This window comes from Carcharodon carcharias, chromosome 5, assembly GCF_017639515.1.
Source record: "Carcharodon carcharias isolate sCarCar2 chromosome 5, sCarCar2.pri, whole genome shotgun sequence".
In the NCBI taxonomy this organism is placed as follows: domain Eukaryota; kingdom Metazoa; phylum Chordata; class Chondrichthyes; order Lamniformes; family Lamnidae; genus Carcharodon; species Carcharodon carcharias.
The window spans coordinates 127,158,420-127,178,497 of NC_054471.1; the positions used below are offsets into that span (position 1 = coordinate 127,158,420).

Consider the following 20,078-nt stretch of genomic DNA (forward strand, 5'->3'; position numbering starts at 1 on the left):
AATCACCTTTCTCCTCCATACTCCCATGCCCCTTCATATTCCCCTTGCTCTCTCAATATCCCATGCCCCCATATCACTCATGTCCTCTCAATATTTCCTGCCCCCATTCCACCATCATTCCATACCCCCATGCCATGTTCATACCTCACATACCCCTCCACACTCCCATGCCCCCAAATCACCCTATTCCCCCTCCAAATCCTCATGCCCAAATATTCCCCATGCCCCCATAACCCACCATGCTCACTCCATACTCTCATGCCCCCTCCATACACCAATGCTCCTCATATCCCTCCATGCCCACTCAATATACTCCATGCCCCCATATCCCTCCCATGTCCACTCACCCCGTTTCTACTTTGCACAGAACTCAAAAGCCCTGTAATAACATTGGGAAGTATTTTAGATGCTCATGAAACTGTCAAATTAAACAAATAGCCATTCAAGAAGCTCTCCAAATACCTTAATCCTCTTAGGAGCTTATAACACTGTTAATAAAACACAAAACAATTGAAACACCACAAAAACTCCCCTTAAGTGATTAAACAACCCTTCAAAAACTGTAATCCTCTGAGCAGTTAAAACATTGTCAATCAAAACAAAACAAAACACAGCTATATCAACAACCTCTGTTGAACTGAATTCATTAGTTCAGTTTGGAGCTCAGCCAACCATTCATTATGAGGTTCCGTTGCACAATTTGTTAACCAAACCTCCAGAGCAGAATACATTAAAACCTTTGAAGCAGTGGGAAATAGATAACCATCTATTTCACTGCTTCAAAGCCTCAACAGATAGCTGCGCTCTCACTCAATGTAAAAATCAAAGCACAAGGTCTAGTTAACATATTAAAATCTGAATCCCAATACTGTTGAATTCAAAAGAGCACTTTACTACTGGAGAAAGTAATCTGAAACACCTGAACATTTTCATAATGCTGGTCAATTTAATGGTCACTTACCTTTTAAGAACAAAGCCCTATCATCAATCACTGTATTAAAAACACACTTAAGTTAGCAGAAGGTCAGAAGTCAGCAACAACTTTTAAATTTACTTGCCAAAAGTTTCCTGACTCCAGAACAGACTCCCCAGGGTTCATGACCCCTCTGACCTGCTGTGACTTCCACAAGCTTCAGAGACAAACTACCTCACTGAAAATCTCAAAGTCAATGAAATGCAAAATTAAGGAAGGCAGCAATATGGCAGTCCTGGTCAGTTTGCACGCATGTTGGATCATGACCCTTTGCCTTTCCTGTGTCAGTCAATATGGTGGACAGCAGGAATGAGATCATATTTTCAGATTTCAATTCCCACTCCCCCCCATTTGCATCTGCCTGATGTGGGTTTGCCCCGTTTCAGGACAGCAAACTCTGGCCTTTTATGGAATGTATGATATCTTCTTATAATTTAATTCTTTTAACTTTAGAATGCCAGAATGATACCAGAGCCAAAATATGTGGTGAGTTATGAGGACAGGTTGCATCAACCTGACTTGTATTTCAAAAGGTGACCTAATCAAGGTACTTAAAATTATTAAAGGATTCAATAGGATAACTATTTCCTCTGCTAGGGAATCTAGAACAAGGAGACATAATCTTAAAAATATAACCAAGCCATATAAGAGTGAACTCACAAAGTATTTCTTCACACAGAGGGTATTGGAAATCTGGAACTCATTCTCCAAATAGTCTATGGATGCTGGGTCAATTGAAGCTTTCAGGACTTAAATTAATAGATTTTTGTTGGGTAAGGGTACCAAAGGATATAAAGCAACTTTGAGTAAATGGTGTTGAGGCACAGATCTGCCTTGATTTATAGAGTCATAGAGGTCTACAGCACAGAAAAAGCCCCTCGGCCCATCGAGTCTGCGCCGGTCAAACAAGCACCTAACTATTCTAATCCTATTTTCCAGCGCGGGGCCCGTAGCCTTGTATGCCATGGCATCACAAGTGCACATCCAAATACTTCTTAAATGTTATGAGGGTTTTTGCCTCTACCATCCTTTCAGGCAGTGAGTTCCAGATTCCCACCATCCTCTGGGTGAAAAAATTCTTCCTCACATCCCCTCTAAACTATCTGCCCCTTACCTTAAATCTATGCCCCCTAGTTATTGATTCCTCCACAATATATTCACAAGCAGGTTGGAGATGAGGTGAACATCAAATCCTTTGACTGTGGCAACATGAGACCTGAGCAATTTCAATTCTCAGGTATAATCAACATTCCCCCCGTCCTCCTTGTGAGGCCTAAAGTTTGGGGTTTTTCTGGTCCAAGATCCTCTTCCTGTTATGTTCACCCAGCAGGTGTCTCCACACAGCTCCATCAGTTAAACTTGCAGTTGGTCCCAACAATGTCATCAGACATTGGAAGACTGTTGTAGGCCAAAAGCAGGTGTGCCAGCCACTTGCTCAGAAGGGACATAGAAGACACAGAAAGGAATGGGATGCCAATGGGCTAGTTATTTTAACTGCCTGTCGATCTCCCCTGTTTAAAATCCCCTCTTTTTTCTGTGAAATGACAGATCACCATACAACTAGAAGTTTGCTGATGCCTTCTTCTGACATGCTTTCATAGGATCTGAAATTGGTCAGTGAATCCAATGCTGATGAAAGGATCAAGCTTCCAGTTTTGATAGTTTTCATTTATAGTTGTATTTGAGATCTGCAAGAAGGAGCAGGGCTGCTGGTTGACTGCAGTTTTTTGATGACCTTCTTTGCCAATGTGGAATTCAGTCAGTCTACAATTAACAGAGGGCCTGTGTTAGTTTGACTCCACCACTGGTGTTTCAGTATGTATGAAGTGAGTAACTAGGATTCAGTTATGTTTGAGGGAGGCATTTTTACTGTTATGATATGTCTTGAAGGATTGCAAAGTTTACTATGAATATATGTTGTAATAGGTACTCTTAATTTATCTGTTCCATGTGAAATGAATTATCTGTTAATTTACTGTATAAATCTTGGTCCGATTATGTATAGGTTCACTTTGTCCACTGGAGGTGAAGAGAATCACATTTATTACATTTCAATAAACTGACATTAATAAGGTGGTGGCATAATGGTATTGTCACTGGACTATAATCCAGATACCCAGGGTAATTCTCTGGGGACCTGGGCTCAAATCCCACTTTGACAGATGGTGAAATTTGAATTCAATAAAAAAATCTGGAATTACATGTTTAATGGTGATCATGAAACAATTGTCAAGATAGATTGACATGTTCACTAATGTCCTTTAGGGAAGGACATCTGTCATCCTTATTTGGCTTGGCCCACATGTGACTCCAGACCCACAGCAATGTGGTTAACTCTGAAAAGGCCACAGCAATGTGGTTAACTCGCAAAAGGCCCAGCAAGCCACTCAGTTCTCAAGGGCAATTAGGGATGGGCAATAAATGCTGGCCTACTCAGTGATGCCCACATCCCATGAATGAGTTAAAAAAAGTAAGAGGGTTCTTTGTTCAATTTCTGGGACTTTATATGTTTTTTCAGCTACTGGACCTATGGGAGCAGTTGGTGATGCTGACCTCAAATCAAATGTTTAGCATAAACTGCAAAAATGTAATAGACTTTGTCCTTGAGATGAGACATTAACCTGAGGCTCTATCTGCATGTTCAGGAGAATGTTGAAAATGTTCAATAGTTGGAACTATTTAAAAAACAGTGGAGTTCTCCTAGTATACTAGCTTCCCTTATCCAACACTGTCAAGATAGATTGACTCGTCACTTAATTCTTTGCTGCAGGATCTTGCTGTGTACAAAGTGATTACTGTATTTGCTGCCTAACATAACAGTCAGCATTTCAAAGCAGCTAATTGTCTGTGAAGTGCTCTGGGCTATTTTTGGCAGATGTGATGAATGCTTTTTAAACACAGGTCATAATTTAATATCTGGATTATGTGGTGCTAATCAAAATTGAGTGCAGTTGCAAATCATATTACCAAAATGAGCTTGGAAATTCTGCTAATACTTTAATTTTGCTTAATGATAAGTTCATAAAAGTAAAGATACAAAGATTAATTCCCAAGAAATTCCATTATAAGGAAAGAGAAAAGAGGATATGAGAGTAAACTAACAAGAGGCATAAAATAGATTGTAAACATTTCTATAGGTATGTAAGTGGGAGGAATATAGTTATTTGTATTTATTCTTTCATGGGCTTTGGGCTTCACTGGCAAGGCAGCATTTGTTACCCATCCCTAATCATCTTGGATTGAGTGACTTGTTAGGCCACTTCAGAGGGCTGTTAAGAGTCAACCACATTGCTGTGGGTCTGGTAAGCCATACATGGTAAGGATGGCAGATTTTCTTCCCTAAATGACATTAGTGAACTAGATGGGTTTTGATGACAATCAGTGATGGTTTCAGGGTCACCATTACTGAGATTGGCTTTCAATTCCAGATTTATTAATTGAATTGGGTGTCTCAGGGAGAGATACTAACTGAGGAAAAAAGCATCTAATGAATGGTCAGAAATCTGCTGGAAGAAAATCATTTGCAACTGGACCAGCCCAAGCAAGAAGCTTTGATATTAAGATGGTGGTGACCTGCTGAAAAAGCTTTTTGCCTTGCTCTCATCAGGACAATTTGCAAGAATACCAAATGTAAAGGGAACAACAATTTATACTATATGAGAAGAGAGTGCTGATTCGTTGGCAAGTGGAATCTGATTGGCAGAGGCATTGGCATGGAGAATCACCAGTTGATGATGACTGACAGTTAACTGCCAAGCATTGTTTGAAATTTAAACCAGGCTGCTTAACTGTAATTGGTCAAGGCATTGCCCCGAGGAATGAACCAGCAAATGGCTGTCACTTATTTTGTTTAGCTGAAACAGGTGCAATGTCTGTATGTGCTATTTTTGTCTGCAAAGATCAGGGCCCTGTGTATTAATATATGTAGCTTCTAGTACACACAAATATGCTACACTGTGAGCCCAACAGACAATCTTAGATTGGTAGTCAGCGTAAGTCTTAGACACTGAGGATTATATGTTGTCCAGTCTTGGAATCACGCACTTCAATATTGGACACTGTGTTTTAAGTTTTACAAACACGGGCTAGTTGGTAAAGGCTTGTACCTTGCCCATTGCAAACAGCGGAAGAGATATACTGTTTGATACAATCCGCCAGTGTTTAGGACTGTGGCCTAGCATCACACTGGCACTGAAATTCATATATCACATTACTCATTTGTACGATAGGCAGATTATTTTTGTGGTTTGACAGCAGCATCCTGTTAGTGGCAAATACACTCCTGTTGCTATTGCTCATGTTTTTGAGACACCTTGCCCTTCCAGGGTAAGCTGAGGTAGATTGGGCACTTTTTAAGGCCAAAGTGATGGCCTTAGGCCCGTTCATGAGTTTGCGTGATATACAATGCAAAATCATCTGATCAGGATAGCCATTATCCCGCAGGATGCCTTTGGTGCGCCCTATTTCGGCATCAATCCTGCATGGTGAGCAAATAGATTAGGTCTTATTTACAAGGTTGCTGATAAGGCCAATCTTATAGTTTGTGGAACTGTTAAGAATCCCATCGTGTATATTGACCAGTAAAGGTTGGTTTGCAGTAAACCGTGTTAGAGAACCTCCTGGCAGATTTCTCAACTGGTACATCAAGGAAAAGGAATTTGTTTGACTGCTTCATTTCAAAAGTGAATTTGAGCACAGGATGGAACCCATTAAGACATGTAAGGAAATTGTTACATGCAGCTGCAGAGTTAAATATAGCAAATGTATCACCCACATATTGGAAATATGTGAGGGATAGGAGGTTAGGTATCATTCCATTGAAGACGCATTTCTCATGGAACCCAACAAAGATGTTTGCGAGAGCTGGGCCTAGAGGGGATCCCATGGCAACACCATCTATCTGGGCATACATGGTGTCATTAAAACTGAACTCAACTGCACGAGCTCCCAAGTTCATAAGTTCAATGAATTTTGATTAACGCATTGGTGGCAGGTCGAGATCGCCATGATATAGTGCTGCAGCACAATTATCTATGGCTTCCTTAAGTGGAACATTGGTGAATAGGCTAGCAATGTCAAGTGAGCATGTGGACATGGCATTGCTATCAATATGCAAGTCCTGTATGGCCTTCACATATGTGAAGGAATCCTTTACCGTGTATGTGGAAAACCTGCTCAAAACTGGTTGTAACAATTCGCCGAACCATTTGGCCATTCATCTTGTGCAGAACCGGTCATAGATAAGATAAGGTGTAAAGGGACACCTCTTCTGTGTCTCAGGTAGCCCATGCATACATGGACACAGCGAGCTATGAGGACGAACCCGGAAATATGTATCATGCGACAGCTCATTACTCTTACCCAAGTCCAGCAAGCAATTTCTTTAGCTTACTTTCAAGCAAGGCAGTCCGGGCATATCTCCTAAATTCCTCACTACTCACAATGGCAATGCTGTTGACCCTTTTTATCCCGTCGTTGGATGAGGTTTGGCAAAATGTGGGCTGCCGCCTGCCTGTTTTGACCGTGTGACGAATGCAAAATTGCAGGGCAACGTAAAATCTGGATCAATTGGCTTTTTAATGGCCTTAAGTGGCCTTTTAATTGATGGAGAGCACAGCTCTGATACCCGTGCACACACACCAACCTGAAGATTGCACGCATGCGGGATGACGTCGGAACACTTGCCCAACATCTTCTCCTGTAATTTTATGCTCGATTGGGTTGGATTCATGCCCACTTTGAGGCATAAAATTCTGTCCATAGTTTTATTTTACTTGGAGAGAATAACAGCAGTATAAGATTCCATGAACAGCCCCATCCTCAATGATGCCAGACAACAACTTGTGAGTGAAAAAGACAAGGCTGAAGTGTTTGCAACCAGCTTCAGCCAGAAATGCCGAATGGATGATCGATCTCAGCTTCCTCCTGAGGTTCCCAGCATCACAGATGCCGGTCTCATTTCATTTCATTTGAAGCCAATTTATTTCACTCCATATGATATCAAGAAACGACTGAAGGCCCTAGATACAGCAAAGGATAAGGGCCCCTGTGTTCTCCAGAACTAGCTGTACACCTAGCTAAGCTACTCCTGTAGAGCTACAACACTGACATCCACCTGACAAAGTGAAACATGGACCAGATTTGTCTTGTCAACAAAAGCAGGAAAAATCCAGTCCTGCCAATTACCATCCCATTTCTCTACTTTCAATCATCAGGAAAATGGTAGAAGGTGTCACTAATAGCGTTATTAAGTCTGGATTCTGCCCCATAACTAATCAGCTCCAAACCTCATTACAGACTTGATCCAAACATGGACAAATGAACTGAATTCCAGAGGTGAGGTCAGAGTGACTACCTTTGACATCAAAGTAACATTTGACCCATTTGAATAAGGGCAGCATCAAGGGGCTCTTGTGAAACTGAAGTCAATGGAAATTAAGAGGAAAACTCTCCACTGTTTGGAGTCATACTTGGTACAAAGGAAGACAGTGTGATTGTCGCTGAAAAGTGCTGATAAATGGCAAGTAACATTTATTCCACACAAGTGCCAGAAAATGATAATTGCCAATAAGAAAACGTCTGTCTCTCCTTGACATTCAGTGGCATTACCATCATTGAATCTCCCAGCATCAATTTCTTGGGGGTTATCATTGACTAGAAACGTAACTGGACCAGCCAGGTAAATACTTTGTCTAAGAGTGCAGATTGGAGGCTCGGTATTCTGTGCTGAGTAACTGAAAGCCTCTTGACTCTCTAAAGACGGCCCACCAACTACAAGGCACCAGCCAGGAGTTAGATGGAATACTCACCATTTGTCTGGATGAGTGCAGCTCCAACACTCAAGAAACTCAATGTCATCCAGGACAAAGCAGCCCACTTGATGAACACTTCATCTAACATCCTAAACAATCACTCCCTACACCTCTAGCACACAGTAGCAGCAATGTGCACCATCTACATGTTGCAGTTCAGCAATTCCCGAAGTCTTCTTCGAGAACATCTCACAAACCTGCAACCCTTATCATCTAGAAAATGATGAGTAGCTGGTGCATAGGCATACCAACATTTGCAGGTTCCTATCCATTCTGATTTGGAAATATATCACCATTCCTTCTTCATCACTGGGTCAAAATCCTGAGGAAATTGGGTAGCCCTTGTCAATAGGTTTCCCACAACCACTGCCTCCAAGGACCAGTGTTAATGTGTTGGGGAGTAGACATTCGGAGTTGCAACATTAACAATATCGATTCTTACATTTGCTGTTCACATGATTACAAGACCACAGGATAAATGCAGCTACAGTGGTCAGTTGTCATGTGCTAGTTTGTCTCCATGATGTAACCGAACAGGAGCTTGATTAATCATTGGATAAATTATTTTCAAACGTCACTCCTAAGTAGATATTTCACCAGTTTTAGCCGAAGATCCTGCTTCCTATTAGCTTCACTGCCCATGAAATAGTATTACAAATTTGTCTTATCTGTACCAGTAATTGAGAAAAAGTTACTATTTAACATAGCCTACAAACCTCTCGCGTTTGACCCCTTACAAGGCTGTAGAACTTTAAGCTGCAAATTTGGATGTGTGGACATCCCTTATGTACCAATGAATCCACCCCAATTCCCCTTGTACCAACAGTCCCATGTCTTACCTTCTCCTGTTATTGACCATCACAATATCCTCTTGGTCATAATGCTGAAATAAAAGCCACCACAAAACAAATATTCCAAACCAATTTTATCAAATTGACCATCCAAAAGTTCATATAATAATTAACCGATCACCATTGTGCATTATCTTAATGCCTATCTTTCACGGGTCTTTGCCTGGCCTAGTGCTACTACGCAGTGCTACCCCAGTGGCTGCAGCATGGCTGGTGGAAGGCTGTTGTCTTTTAGTGGAGGAGACTGCTGTTATGAGAAGGGGTGAACTGGCTCACCTGTATTCAACCTCCTCAGTTGGTCACAGCAAAGATTTAAGTTTCTTTTTTCCAAATCAGAATGTATTTTACTATTTAAGCTGTGAGCAATAAGGTGCCAATCAAATAACGTTTTCTTGAGTCACAGAAAAATAATAAAAACATCAAGCATTCAACCCTCATGCAATCATTCGGGCCCACACACACATATATAGCTAAATGTCCTTTGATTGAGGTGTAGATTTTAAATGCTGAGGCTGGTTAGGATAGCGGGTTTCTTGGTTGTGGTCAGATATAGAGGATGTTGCAATGATTATGAGATCTCATTTCGCTGGTAGGTTTCTGGTAGAGTTGGCTTCTTGAACCATGTGACACTCTTATTCCAAAAGAGAGACAGGGAGAGAGTGCAGCCCTCAGTTTATTTCCTCTGCTGAAGACTTACTTAACATCCTCTGTGTTGCTTGTAATCTCTCAGTTTGAGTGTATCTGTGGCAGCCATGGTTTCAATATCTAGTTTTTGCATTTTTAATATCTCTTCTTTAGACAGTTATGAGTTTTGATGGGTGCCAGGATTATAGGAAATGTCTCTCTCTTCACACTTCCCTGAGGGTGATTTTATTTGTTTCTCACCTTCGCCTTGGAATGTGGCCTTGCATTTTTAAGCAGTTTACTCTCTTTCAGTTCAAATAGCAAAATTTTCAGTCAGTTGAAAGTTGAAAAATCATATTTTCAAAAATAAAGGAGCATAACCTCGTAACACTGCAGATGGCCTTTCAAGATGACCTTGCATAATTCCATCCCTAGAAAGCCTGGCTTTTGACTATGCCACCTCGACATGGGTGGCAGCAAGCTGGATTGAGTAGCTGCTAGGCAACAGAAGGACACTGGCTGAGTGGCATGGTGGGAAGATGGATGTTGTTTTCCTGAGATTCAGGACAGCAGGTTTGTCCATGAAACCATTGACACACACGTACGGGGGCAGTGCCTCAACAATCCTAGCAATGTGTTTGAGGACAGATTGCTGAATAGCTGTGAAACCCTACAAGCCTCCTTGTACACATTAAAGATGGCAACAAGTTAAGCTTGCATGACTTTGTCTGAGTTTTGCACAGGAAGCTCAGACTGTTGTGTGGCTTCTGCTTGTGCCACAATGGAAGCTGAGACATCAGCCATCAGACTCTGCACCATGGCCATGTTTGTAATTGTTCCCATGGATTTGGACACAACTTCTATGTTGGAAAGGATAATTTACCTTACCTGGGAACTTGCCAGAGGGATCCCCAATGCGTCTTTGGGGTACCCTCCAAATCTGACAATGGGGAGTGTGGAAATTAAGGATCATCATCTTTTGGTGAGTTGGCACCTGTGCTGCTCTTTTCTCTGCCCTGACTGCAGGCCTGTCATGCCTAGTGTTTTACCAAATTCTGATCCCACACCCTCTAAATTACATGTGGTGTCAGTATCTGAGCTGGTGGTGCAGGTTTCAGAGCGAGTGACAATGTTTCTTCATCATCAGTCCTTTCAAATTCTTGCTTCTGCACCACGTCTGGGCCAGCTTTCAGTTCTTGGCTTTCTGAAATGATAAAGGATAAGGCTATAGTGAGGTGGAAGGAGTGCCAGGAGGGACGTAAACAAGTGGTGTATCCTTAAACCATATGCAGTTTGTAAATCAGAACAGATTGTGAGATGAGAAGGAAGTAAGATGTGGAAAGGAGGATTAGATATGAGTTTCAACCCAACGGCTGTCCACGGACTCAGTCATAGCCACTCAGATTGTTGCATTTGCTACGATCTTCAGCCAGAAGTGATGAGTAGATAATCCATCTCTGCCTACTCCCAGGGTCCCCAACATCACAGATGCCAGACTACAGCCAATTCGATTCACTCCACGTGACATCAAAAAATATCTGAAGGCATTGGATACTACTGACAATATTCTGGCAATAGTACTGAAGACTTATGTTCCAGAACTTGCCATGCCCCTAGTCAAGCTATTCCAGTACAGCTACAATGCTGGCATCTATCTGGCTATGTGGAAAATTGCCTGTACACAAAAAGCAGGACAAATCCAACCCTGCTAATTACCACTCCATCAGTGTACTCTCAATCATCAGTAAAGTAATGGAAGGGGTCATCAACAGTGCTATAAAGTGGCACTTGCTTTGCAATAACCTGCTCACTGATGCCCAGTTTGGGTTCCGCCAGGGCCACTTGTCTCCTGGCTCATTATAGCCTTGCTTCAAACATGGACAAGAGAGCTGAACTTCTGAGGTGAGGTGAGAGCGACTGCCCTTGACATCAAGGCCGCATTTGACTGAGTGTGGCATTAAGGGGCCCTTGCAAAACTGGAGTCAATGATAATCAGGGGTAAAACTCTCCACTGGTTGGAGTCATACCTAGCACAAAGGAAGGTGGTTGTGGTTGTTGGAGTTCAGTCACCTCAGCTCCAGGACATCGCTGCAGGAGTTCCCCAGGGTAGTGTCCTCAGCCCAACCATCTCCAGCTGCTTCATCAACGATCTACCTTCCATCATAAGAATCAGGTGTGGGGATGTTCACTGATGACTGTACAATGTTTGCGACTCCTCAGATACTGAAGCAGTCCATGTCCAAATGCAGCAAGACCTGGACAATATCCAGGCTTGAGCTGACAAGTGACAAGTAACATTTGTGCCACACAAGTGTCAGGCAATGACCATCTCCAACAAGAGAGAAAGTAACCATCGCCCCTTGGCGTTCAATGGCATTACAATCACTGAATCCCCTACTATCAACATCTTGGGGGGTTACCATTGATCAGCAACTGAACTGAACTAGCCATATAAATACTGTGGCTACAAGAGCAGGTCAGAGGCTGGGAATCGTGTGATGAATAACTCACCTCCTGGCTCCCCAAAGCCTGTCCACCATCTATAAGGCACAAGTCAGGAGTGTGATGGAATACTCTCCACTTGCCTGGATGAGTACAGCTCCTACAACACTCAAGAAGCTTGACACCATCCAGGACAAAGCAGCCTGCTTGATTGGCACCACTTTTATAATCATTCACTCTCTCCACCACTGATGCACAGTGGCAGCAGTGTGTATCATCTACAAGATTCACTACAGGAATTCACCAAGGGTCCTTAGATAGCACCTTCCAAACCCATGAGCACTATCATCTAGAAGGACAAGGGCAGCAGATAGATGGGAGCACCACCACCTGGAAGTTCCTCTCCAAGTCACTCATCATCTTGACTTGGAAATATATCACCGTTCCTTCACTCTCGCTTGGTCAAAATCCTTGAACTCCCTCCCTAACAGTACGATGGGTGTACTTACACCATGGGGACTGCAGCAGTTCAAGAAGGCAGCTCACCACCATCTTCTCAAGTGCAACTAGGGATGGGCAATAAATGTTGGCCAAGCCAGCAAAGCCCACATCCCATGAATGAATAAAAAAAACTGAAATGATGGAGAGTACTATCTTTGCCAGTGGGGTGAAGACATGCAGTGTGCTTGTTTCTGAAGGTTTACTCCTGCTACCTTCAGTTGTGCACCACCTTGTTCTGCAAGAGATGGGATTGTGCCAATGATTATGATGCAATATCTTGGGTTACGTAGCTGTCATGTTTGAATAGTGGTCAGTGTGCAAGTGTGAGATGTGGGTGTGAGGCTTATTACAGTGTAAAGTGTGTGAGGATGAATTGAATTTGTGAACGTGAAGTATAAATTATGGCTGATAGAAATTTTTAGTAGGTGAGTGAAGCAGATGTGGTGAATGGAGCAGTTCTTCGCTTGCAAAAAACAAGCTCTCTACTCCGTCATGACAGGTGGTTACCGGGGGGCAGAGGAAACTTTTCATAGATGTCCTCAAAGCCTCCCTGAAAAAAATGCAACATCCCCACTGATTTATGGGAATCTATTGATTGAGATTGCACAAACTGGAGTAGTATCACAAAGATGTCAACCATTTTGAACGTCCCTGACAGGCCCAGGTGGAGGCCAAGTGCAAACAACAGAAGGAGCGTTCCAAAACCCGAGTGTCCCACCCACCCACCTCATCAAATACTACCTGCTCCACCTGTGGCAGAGTCTGCAGAATCCAGCATTGAGCATTTTAGTCACCTCGGGACCCACAACATTGTAGTGGAAGAAAGTCATCCTCGGTCTCAAGGAACTGCCAAAGAAGAAGAAGAAGAAGGATATTTGAGGATGAATTCACTGACCTTGATAATTTATTTAAGCTCAACAAACTTGCACTGAAGCCAGATCCTGGGGGCTACATTGCTTGCATTGACCACGATGGGTAGCTGATCCACTGGCTTTGCAAAGTTTGTCTAGAAGACCTCTCTCCCCCTACAGCAAGGTGTCTAATCATGCATTAGAGAATCTTGGAGAATGCCATTTATTAGGTATTCTTTTTGCAGATCAGACACTCTTCTCCAGCCACTCCCAGTACCTACTGCAGCAGAAAGTGCCTCTCCCATAGTAGGCTGCCTTTAAGTAGTGCAGCTAACCTTAAGTGATTTTGCTCAAATTTGGGCCCCTGTTGAGGTGTGCAGCCATTGAATAGCACATTTAGCATGGGCTGCATGCTACCATCAGTTAAATGAGAAAACAGCATGAAATTTGAGTGCTGCATGTATCGGAAGGATGAACGCAGGTTAATTTGCAAATTTCGTTCCATGTGCTTTTTTTTTGGGGGGGGGGGCTATCCAATTTTGCTCCCAAAATGTCATAATTAATCGAGTCACACACTTTTTTTTTTACACAATACACTTAATATGCTTTTATCATTGATCCTCACAAACAATCGATTTCTGCCCCCTTATTTTTTCCAGACTTTCCACGTAACTCAATCCTTTCTTATTTTCTTGTTTCATATGTTGTGCATTTTAACCTGTTTACCAAAACCCATTTTACACATATGCTACTTGCACCAATTGCTTGGGTTTGAATGCTTTGTAGCATCACAACATTGTTCAATTTCAAAACTAAAATAGAAAAAGAGCCATTACGGTAATTATATATAGTGAAGCTTGGTGCAGTACTCATCATTGGTTCAGAAGGGTTATTGTGCTTCTCCGTTATAATGCTAAGGTTGAGTAGGATTTATGTAATAATGTAAATAGCCTTCCAAAGTGTTTTTAAAAATTCTGACTGCAATCTCTATTTTCTATTTAATGGAATGCATCTGTTCACTCCAGGACATCCATCAGCTCTTGCAGTCACCCCAGCTCCAGAACTAGTCAAACCTCCAGAAAAGAAACTTCCAGCCAAGAAACCTACTGGACCAGTTGTTCGAGGTAAGTAATGTTTTTTTTTGCTATGACTGGCAGATATGCAAAAACACTTATGCAGCAATGCTACAAGTTTGCCACATAATAAATTAAATGTGTAATCGATAATGGATTTTGATGGTATTTGCAATGTCTTATGCAATTTTATACCCCATTTACCAATGATAGCACTTGTGTCCTTTTTATAAGGATCATACTTCTAAGTTCAAATAAGGTCTATCAGTTCAAAACCCTAGAATGATTTATCAGAACGTATGTTGCTATAATACATTTAGAATGGACTACAATGAGAACTTCCGATAACGTAAGAGAATACGTGTTTATGAATGGTATAGTTTGAAGTTTAAATAAAGCCATGAGCACAATGTTATTGTTTCCACACATTGTGCACCTAGAATTCATCCAGTCTGTGAGAAAATGTTTCATTTGCTCCAAGAGCACAAAGAATATTTATTTATTCAAATCTTCCATTCTCTGACAAAATACCATTTTGACTTTGTATTTATTTTTTGCATCTTTATACTACAGCTGATCAGCAACAGACATAAGAACAGATGAACATACAAAATAGGAGCAGGAGTAGGCCATTCGGCCCCTCGACCTTGCTCTGCCATTCAATAAGGCCCTGGCTGATCTGTTTGTGTTACAAATTCTACATTCCCACTTACCCCCGATAACCTTTGATTCCTTTGCCTAACAAGAATCTGTCTATCTCTGCCTTAAACATATCCAGTGATTCTGCTTCCACTGCCTTCTGAGGCAGAGAGTTCCAAAGTTGTACAAACCCTTGCGAGAAAAAAAAATCTCCCTTTTCTGTCCTATAAGGGCGGCCCATAATTTTAAAACAGTGCCCCTTAGTTCACTCACACACAAGAGGAAACATCCTTTCCACATCCACCTTGTCAAGACCATGCAGGATCTTATATACTTCAATCAAGTCACCCCTACTCTTCTAAATCCCAGTTGGAACAAGGCCAGTCTGTCCAACCTATCCTCATAAGAAAACCCGCTCAATCCAGGTATCAATCTAGTAAAGTCCATGGAACTGCCTCCAACACATTTACATCCTTCCTTAAATAAGGAGACGAAAACTGCAGAGTATTTGAGATGCAATCTCATCAATGCCCTGTATAGCTGAAGCAAAACCTCCTTACTTTTATGTTCAATTCCTCTCGTAATAAAGGATAGCGTTCCATTAGCCTTCTAATCACACGCTGTACCTGCACACTAACTTTTTGCGACTCATGCATGGGAACACCTAGATCCCTCTGTACCTCAGAATTCTGCAGTCGCTCTTTGTTTAAGTAATGCTCTGCTTTTTTTATTCTTCCCACCAAAGTAAACAACTTCACATTTTGTCACATTATACTCTATCTGCCAGATTTCTGCTCACTTACTCTATCTACAAACTCATATGCCTTCTTCACAACATACTTTCCAACCTAAACAAAAAATGCTGGAAAAACTCAGCAGGTCTGACAGCATCTGTGGAGATACAGATAGAGATAATGTTTTGAGTCCGTATGATTCATATGGACTAGAAACATTATCTCTGACTCTCTCTCCACAGATGCTGTCAGACCTGCTGAGTTTTTCCAGCATTTTTTGTTTTTGTTACAGATTTCCAGAATCTGCAGAATTTTGTCTTTATATTTTCCAACCTGTCCCTGTGTTGTTTAAATTTAGCTCCTATACCTTTGCTCCCCTCATCTAAGTCATTGATGTAAATTGTAAAAAGCTGAAGCCTCAGCACAGACCCCTGCGGGACTCTCGAAGTCACATGCTGCCTATCAAAGAACCATTTATGCATACTCTAGGTGTTCCCATGCATGAGTCACAAAAAGTTAGTATGCAGGTACAGCATGTGATTAAGAAGGCTAATGGAATGCTATCCTTTATTATAAGAGGAATTGAACATAAAAGTAAGGATGTTTTGCTTCATCTATACAGGACATTGGTGAGACCAAAGCTCAAATATCGTGTGCAGTTTTGGTCTCCAATTCTCTATCCAGGTTAAAATGTTACCTCCCACACCATGAGCTTTTATTTTCCGCAATAACCTAATCAATGCCTTCTGGAAATCAAAGTACAGCACGTCTACAGGCTCCCCTTTATCCAAAGCATATGTTACTCCTTCAAAGAACTCTAGTAAATTGGTCAAACATAACTTCCCTTTCACAAAACCATGCTGACTCTTCCCGATTACCTCGTGTTTTTCTAACTGCCCAGCTACAACCTCTTTAATGATTGATTCTAATACCTTCCCCATGTCAGACGTCAAACTAACAGGCCTATGGTTTCCTATTATCTGCCCCCCTCCCTTCTTGAATAAAGGGGTTGTATTTGCTACTTTCCATAATCAAGGGAATTTTGGAAAATAAACACCAATGCATCTAGTCTCTCATCAGCCACCTCTTTTAAGAACATAGGATGAAGTCCATCTGGACCAGGAGACTTATCAGCCTGCCGCTTCATCAGTTTGCTCAGTATCACTTCCCCAGTGATTGTAATTTCACCAAGTTCATCTCTCCCATCCATCTCTTAATTTGCAGCTATTTACTGGAATGTTTTTTTTATATCCTCAGTGAAGACAGAAGCAAAATATTTGTTCATTTCATTAGCCATTTCCTTATTATCGACTATTAACTCCCCATTCTCACTCTCTGGAGGACAAACACTTACTTTACCTACTTATTTCCTGTTTAAATACCTGTAGAAACTCTGCTATCCATTTTTACATTTCTAGCTAGTTTCCTCTTACACTCTAATTTCTTTCTCCTGAGTAACTTTTTAATCATTTTTTGCTGTTCTTTATAATCTGACTGATCATCTGACCTGCCATTCAACTTTGTACAGTAATATGCTTTTTCCTTAAGTTTGATATGTTCCCTAACTTCTGTAGTTAACCACAGATGGTGGGTTCCTCCCTTTAGAGTTTTTCTTTCTAGTAGGAACATATTTATTCTGAGTATTTTATAATATCCCCTTAAATGTCTGCCAATGCTTCTCTATTGATCTATCCCTAGCCCAGTATCCTAGTTAACTTCAACTAGCTCAACTTCCATGCCCACATAGTTGCCCTTATTTAAGTTTTAAATACTAGTCTTAGGCCCACCCTTTTCCCTTTCATACTGATTTAAAACTCAATCATATTATGATCGCTGCTAAATAGGGGTGCAGTCACTCTGAGGTTATTAATTAATCCTATCACATTACACAATACCAAGTCTAATATAATCTGCTCTCTGGTTGGTTCTGAAATGTTCTGCTCTAAGAAACATCCTCAAAAGCATTCTATGAAGTCCTTATCCAAGCTACTACTGCCAATCTAATTTTTCAAGTTTATATGTAAACTAAAGTCACCCATGATTATTGCCATCCCTTTGTCGCAAGCACCCAATATTTCTTCTTGTATACTTTGTCTTACATTGTGGTTACTGTTAAGGGGCTTGTAGACCACTCCCACTAGTGACTTCTTTCCCCTACTGTTCCTCATCTCCACCCAAACTGATTCTACATCTTGATCTCCTGAACCAAGATCATCTCTAACTATTGCACAAATGTCATCCTTGATTAACAGTGCTACCCCTCCACCTTTACCTAGCTTCCTATTATTCTTGAAGGTCATATAACCCCTCAATATTCAGGACCCAGTCCTTGTCATCCTGCAGCCACACCTCCTTAATGGCTTTTACATCATATTGATTTGCTGCAATATGCGCTATAAATTCGTTTACTTTGTTATGAATGCTATGCACTTTCAGATACAGAATCTTTAGTTTTGTCTTTTTGTTATCATTGTGACATCTAGTCTTGATTCTTGGTGCATTCTTAGATTTTATTTCTCTCTGTTTGTTCCTGCCATCCTCCGACCCTCATTTCCCATATTACTATTTTCCTGTCTTATCTTGTCTCTACTATTTGATATACCACATTTGATCTCTTGTCTCCACTTTTAGTTTAAATCCCTCTCTACTTCCCTAGTTATGTGGTTGGCAAGAACACTGGTTCCAGCATGGTTCAGGTGTAGACCGTCCCAGTAGTACAGCCCCCACTTTCCCCAGTACTGGTGTCAGTGCTCCAGAAACCAGAACCCACTTCTCCCACACCAGTCTTTGAGCCATGTGTTAATTTCTCTAATTTTATGCCAATTTGCACGCAGCTCAGGTAATAATCCAGAGATTATAACCTCTGAGGTTCTGCTTTTCAATTTAGTACATAGCTCCTCACACTCTCTATGCAGAACCTCTTTCCTACTTCTACCTATGTCATTGTTATCTACATGGACCACTCCTTCCAGCCCACCTCCCCCCCCGACACCCCCCCCCTCAACCCCACCACCACCACCACCCCAACCCCCCCTCCTTCTGCAAGTTCCTCTCCAGCCCTGAGCAGATGCCCTGAACCCTGGCACATGGCAGGCAACACTGCCATCTGGACTCTCGCTCTTTGCCACAGAGAACATGTCAATCCCCTCACTATACTGTCCCCTACTACCACTACATTCATTTGTGCTCCCCACACTTTAATGGTTTCCTGTACCACAATGCTGTGGTCACTTTGCTCAACCACCCTACAGCCCCCACTCTCATCCAAACAAGCTGAGAGAACCTCAAACCTAATGGGCAATTGCAGAGGCTCACACTCCCGCCCTCCCTCTGGGCCCCCTTACTTGCCCTACTCGCAGTCACGCCCTCCTGTCCCTGACCACTGACCAAATCAGAAGACCTTATCCTAAGTGGTATGACTGCCTCCTGGTACAAAGCATCCAGGCAACTTTCCTCTCCTTGATGTGTCGCAGAATCTGCAGCTCAGACTCCAGATCAATGACTCTGAGCCAAAGTTCCTCGAGCTGCAAACACTTACTGCAGATGTGTTTACCCTGGATCACAATGATATCCAAGAGCTCCCACATGCTGCAGCCTTGACACATCACCTGTCCTGCCATCTGTAATGTGTTTTAAATAATTACTTAATTATATTATTCACTTATTTATGTTGTTTTTTATATATTTTATTACATTTACCACCAATTTGTATACTATTTAAACCTTTGGAATAAAATAGACCTTAACTACTCACTAGATGCTCTCCCCACTCCCTTTAGAGCTATACCTTGAGTGCCCTACCATCCATTCTTAATTAGCACATTCGTTTAGATAATATCACCAACTTTAACACCTATGTGTTCTTATGTTCTATTGTTGGTGACATCTTTTGATGATCTGCTTCTATCACTGCTTGTTTGTCCCTTTAACCACACCAACCCCCTCCACTTCTCTCTCTCTCTCTCTCTCTCTCTGCCCCCCCCCTCCACCCCCACACACCTTAAACCAGCTTATATTTCAACTCTTTCTTGGACTCGAACTCAAGTTCTGTCGAAGGGTCATGAGGACTTGAAACGTCAACTCTTTTCTTCTCCGCCGATGCTGCCAGACCTGCTGAGTTTTTCCAGGTAATTCTGTTTTTGTTTTGGATTTCCGCAGTTTTTTTGTTTTTATTTTTGGCAACATTATATTGTCTGCTCAAGAAAAATCAGAGATGGTCATGGCAAACACCACAAGAAGAAGGCTTCACAAAAGTGAAAAAGTTGTTACAATCCTCTACACTTCTAGTACATTTTGACACAAAGAAAGAATTGATATTAACATGTGATGCATCAGCTTATGGAATGGATGATGGATCAGAACAGCCTATTTGTTATGTTTCGAGAACACTTAATACTGCAGAGAATAAGTACTCACAAATTGAAAAAGGAGGCCTGGCGATCATTTGCAGTGTTAAAAAGTTTCATCAATATATGCAAAGTCGTCACTTTAATATCATACCAGACCAGAAGCCATTATTAGGACCCGCAAATTTGTCCTTTGACCCCACTGGGGGCTGCAACCCATGGTTTGGAAAGC

General features: G+C 41.7%; 1 protein-coding gene across 1 annotated transcript in view; it reads left to right on the forward strand.

The window, feature by feature from the left end:
- The window catches only part of trdn (triadin), a 389,006-nt gene that overhangs the window by 207,463 nt on the left and 161,465 nt on the right, over positions 1-20,078 (forward strand). Inside the window, exon 10 of the mRNA XM_041187396.1 lies at positions 14,080-14,178. Coding sequence (XP_041043330.1) covers positions 14,080-14,178 — 99 coding nt within the window. The remainder of the gene's footprint in view (positions 1-14,079; positions 14,179-20,078) is intronic.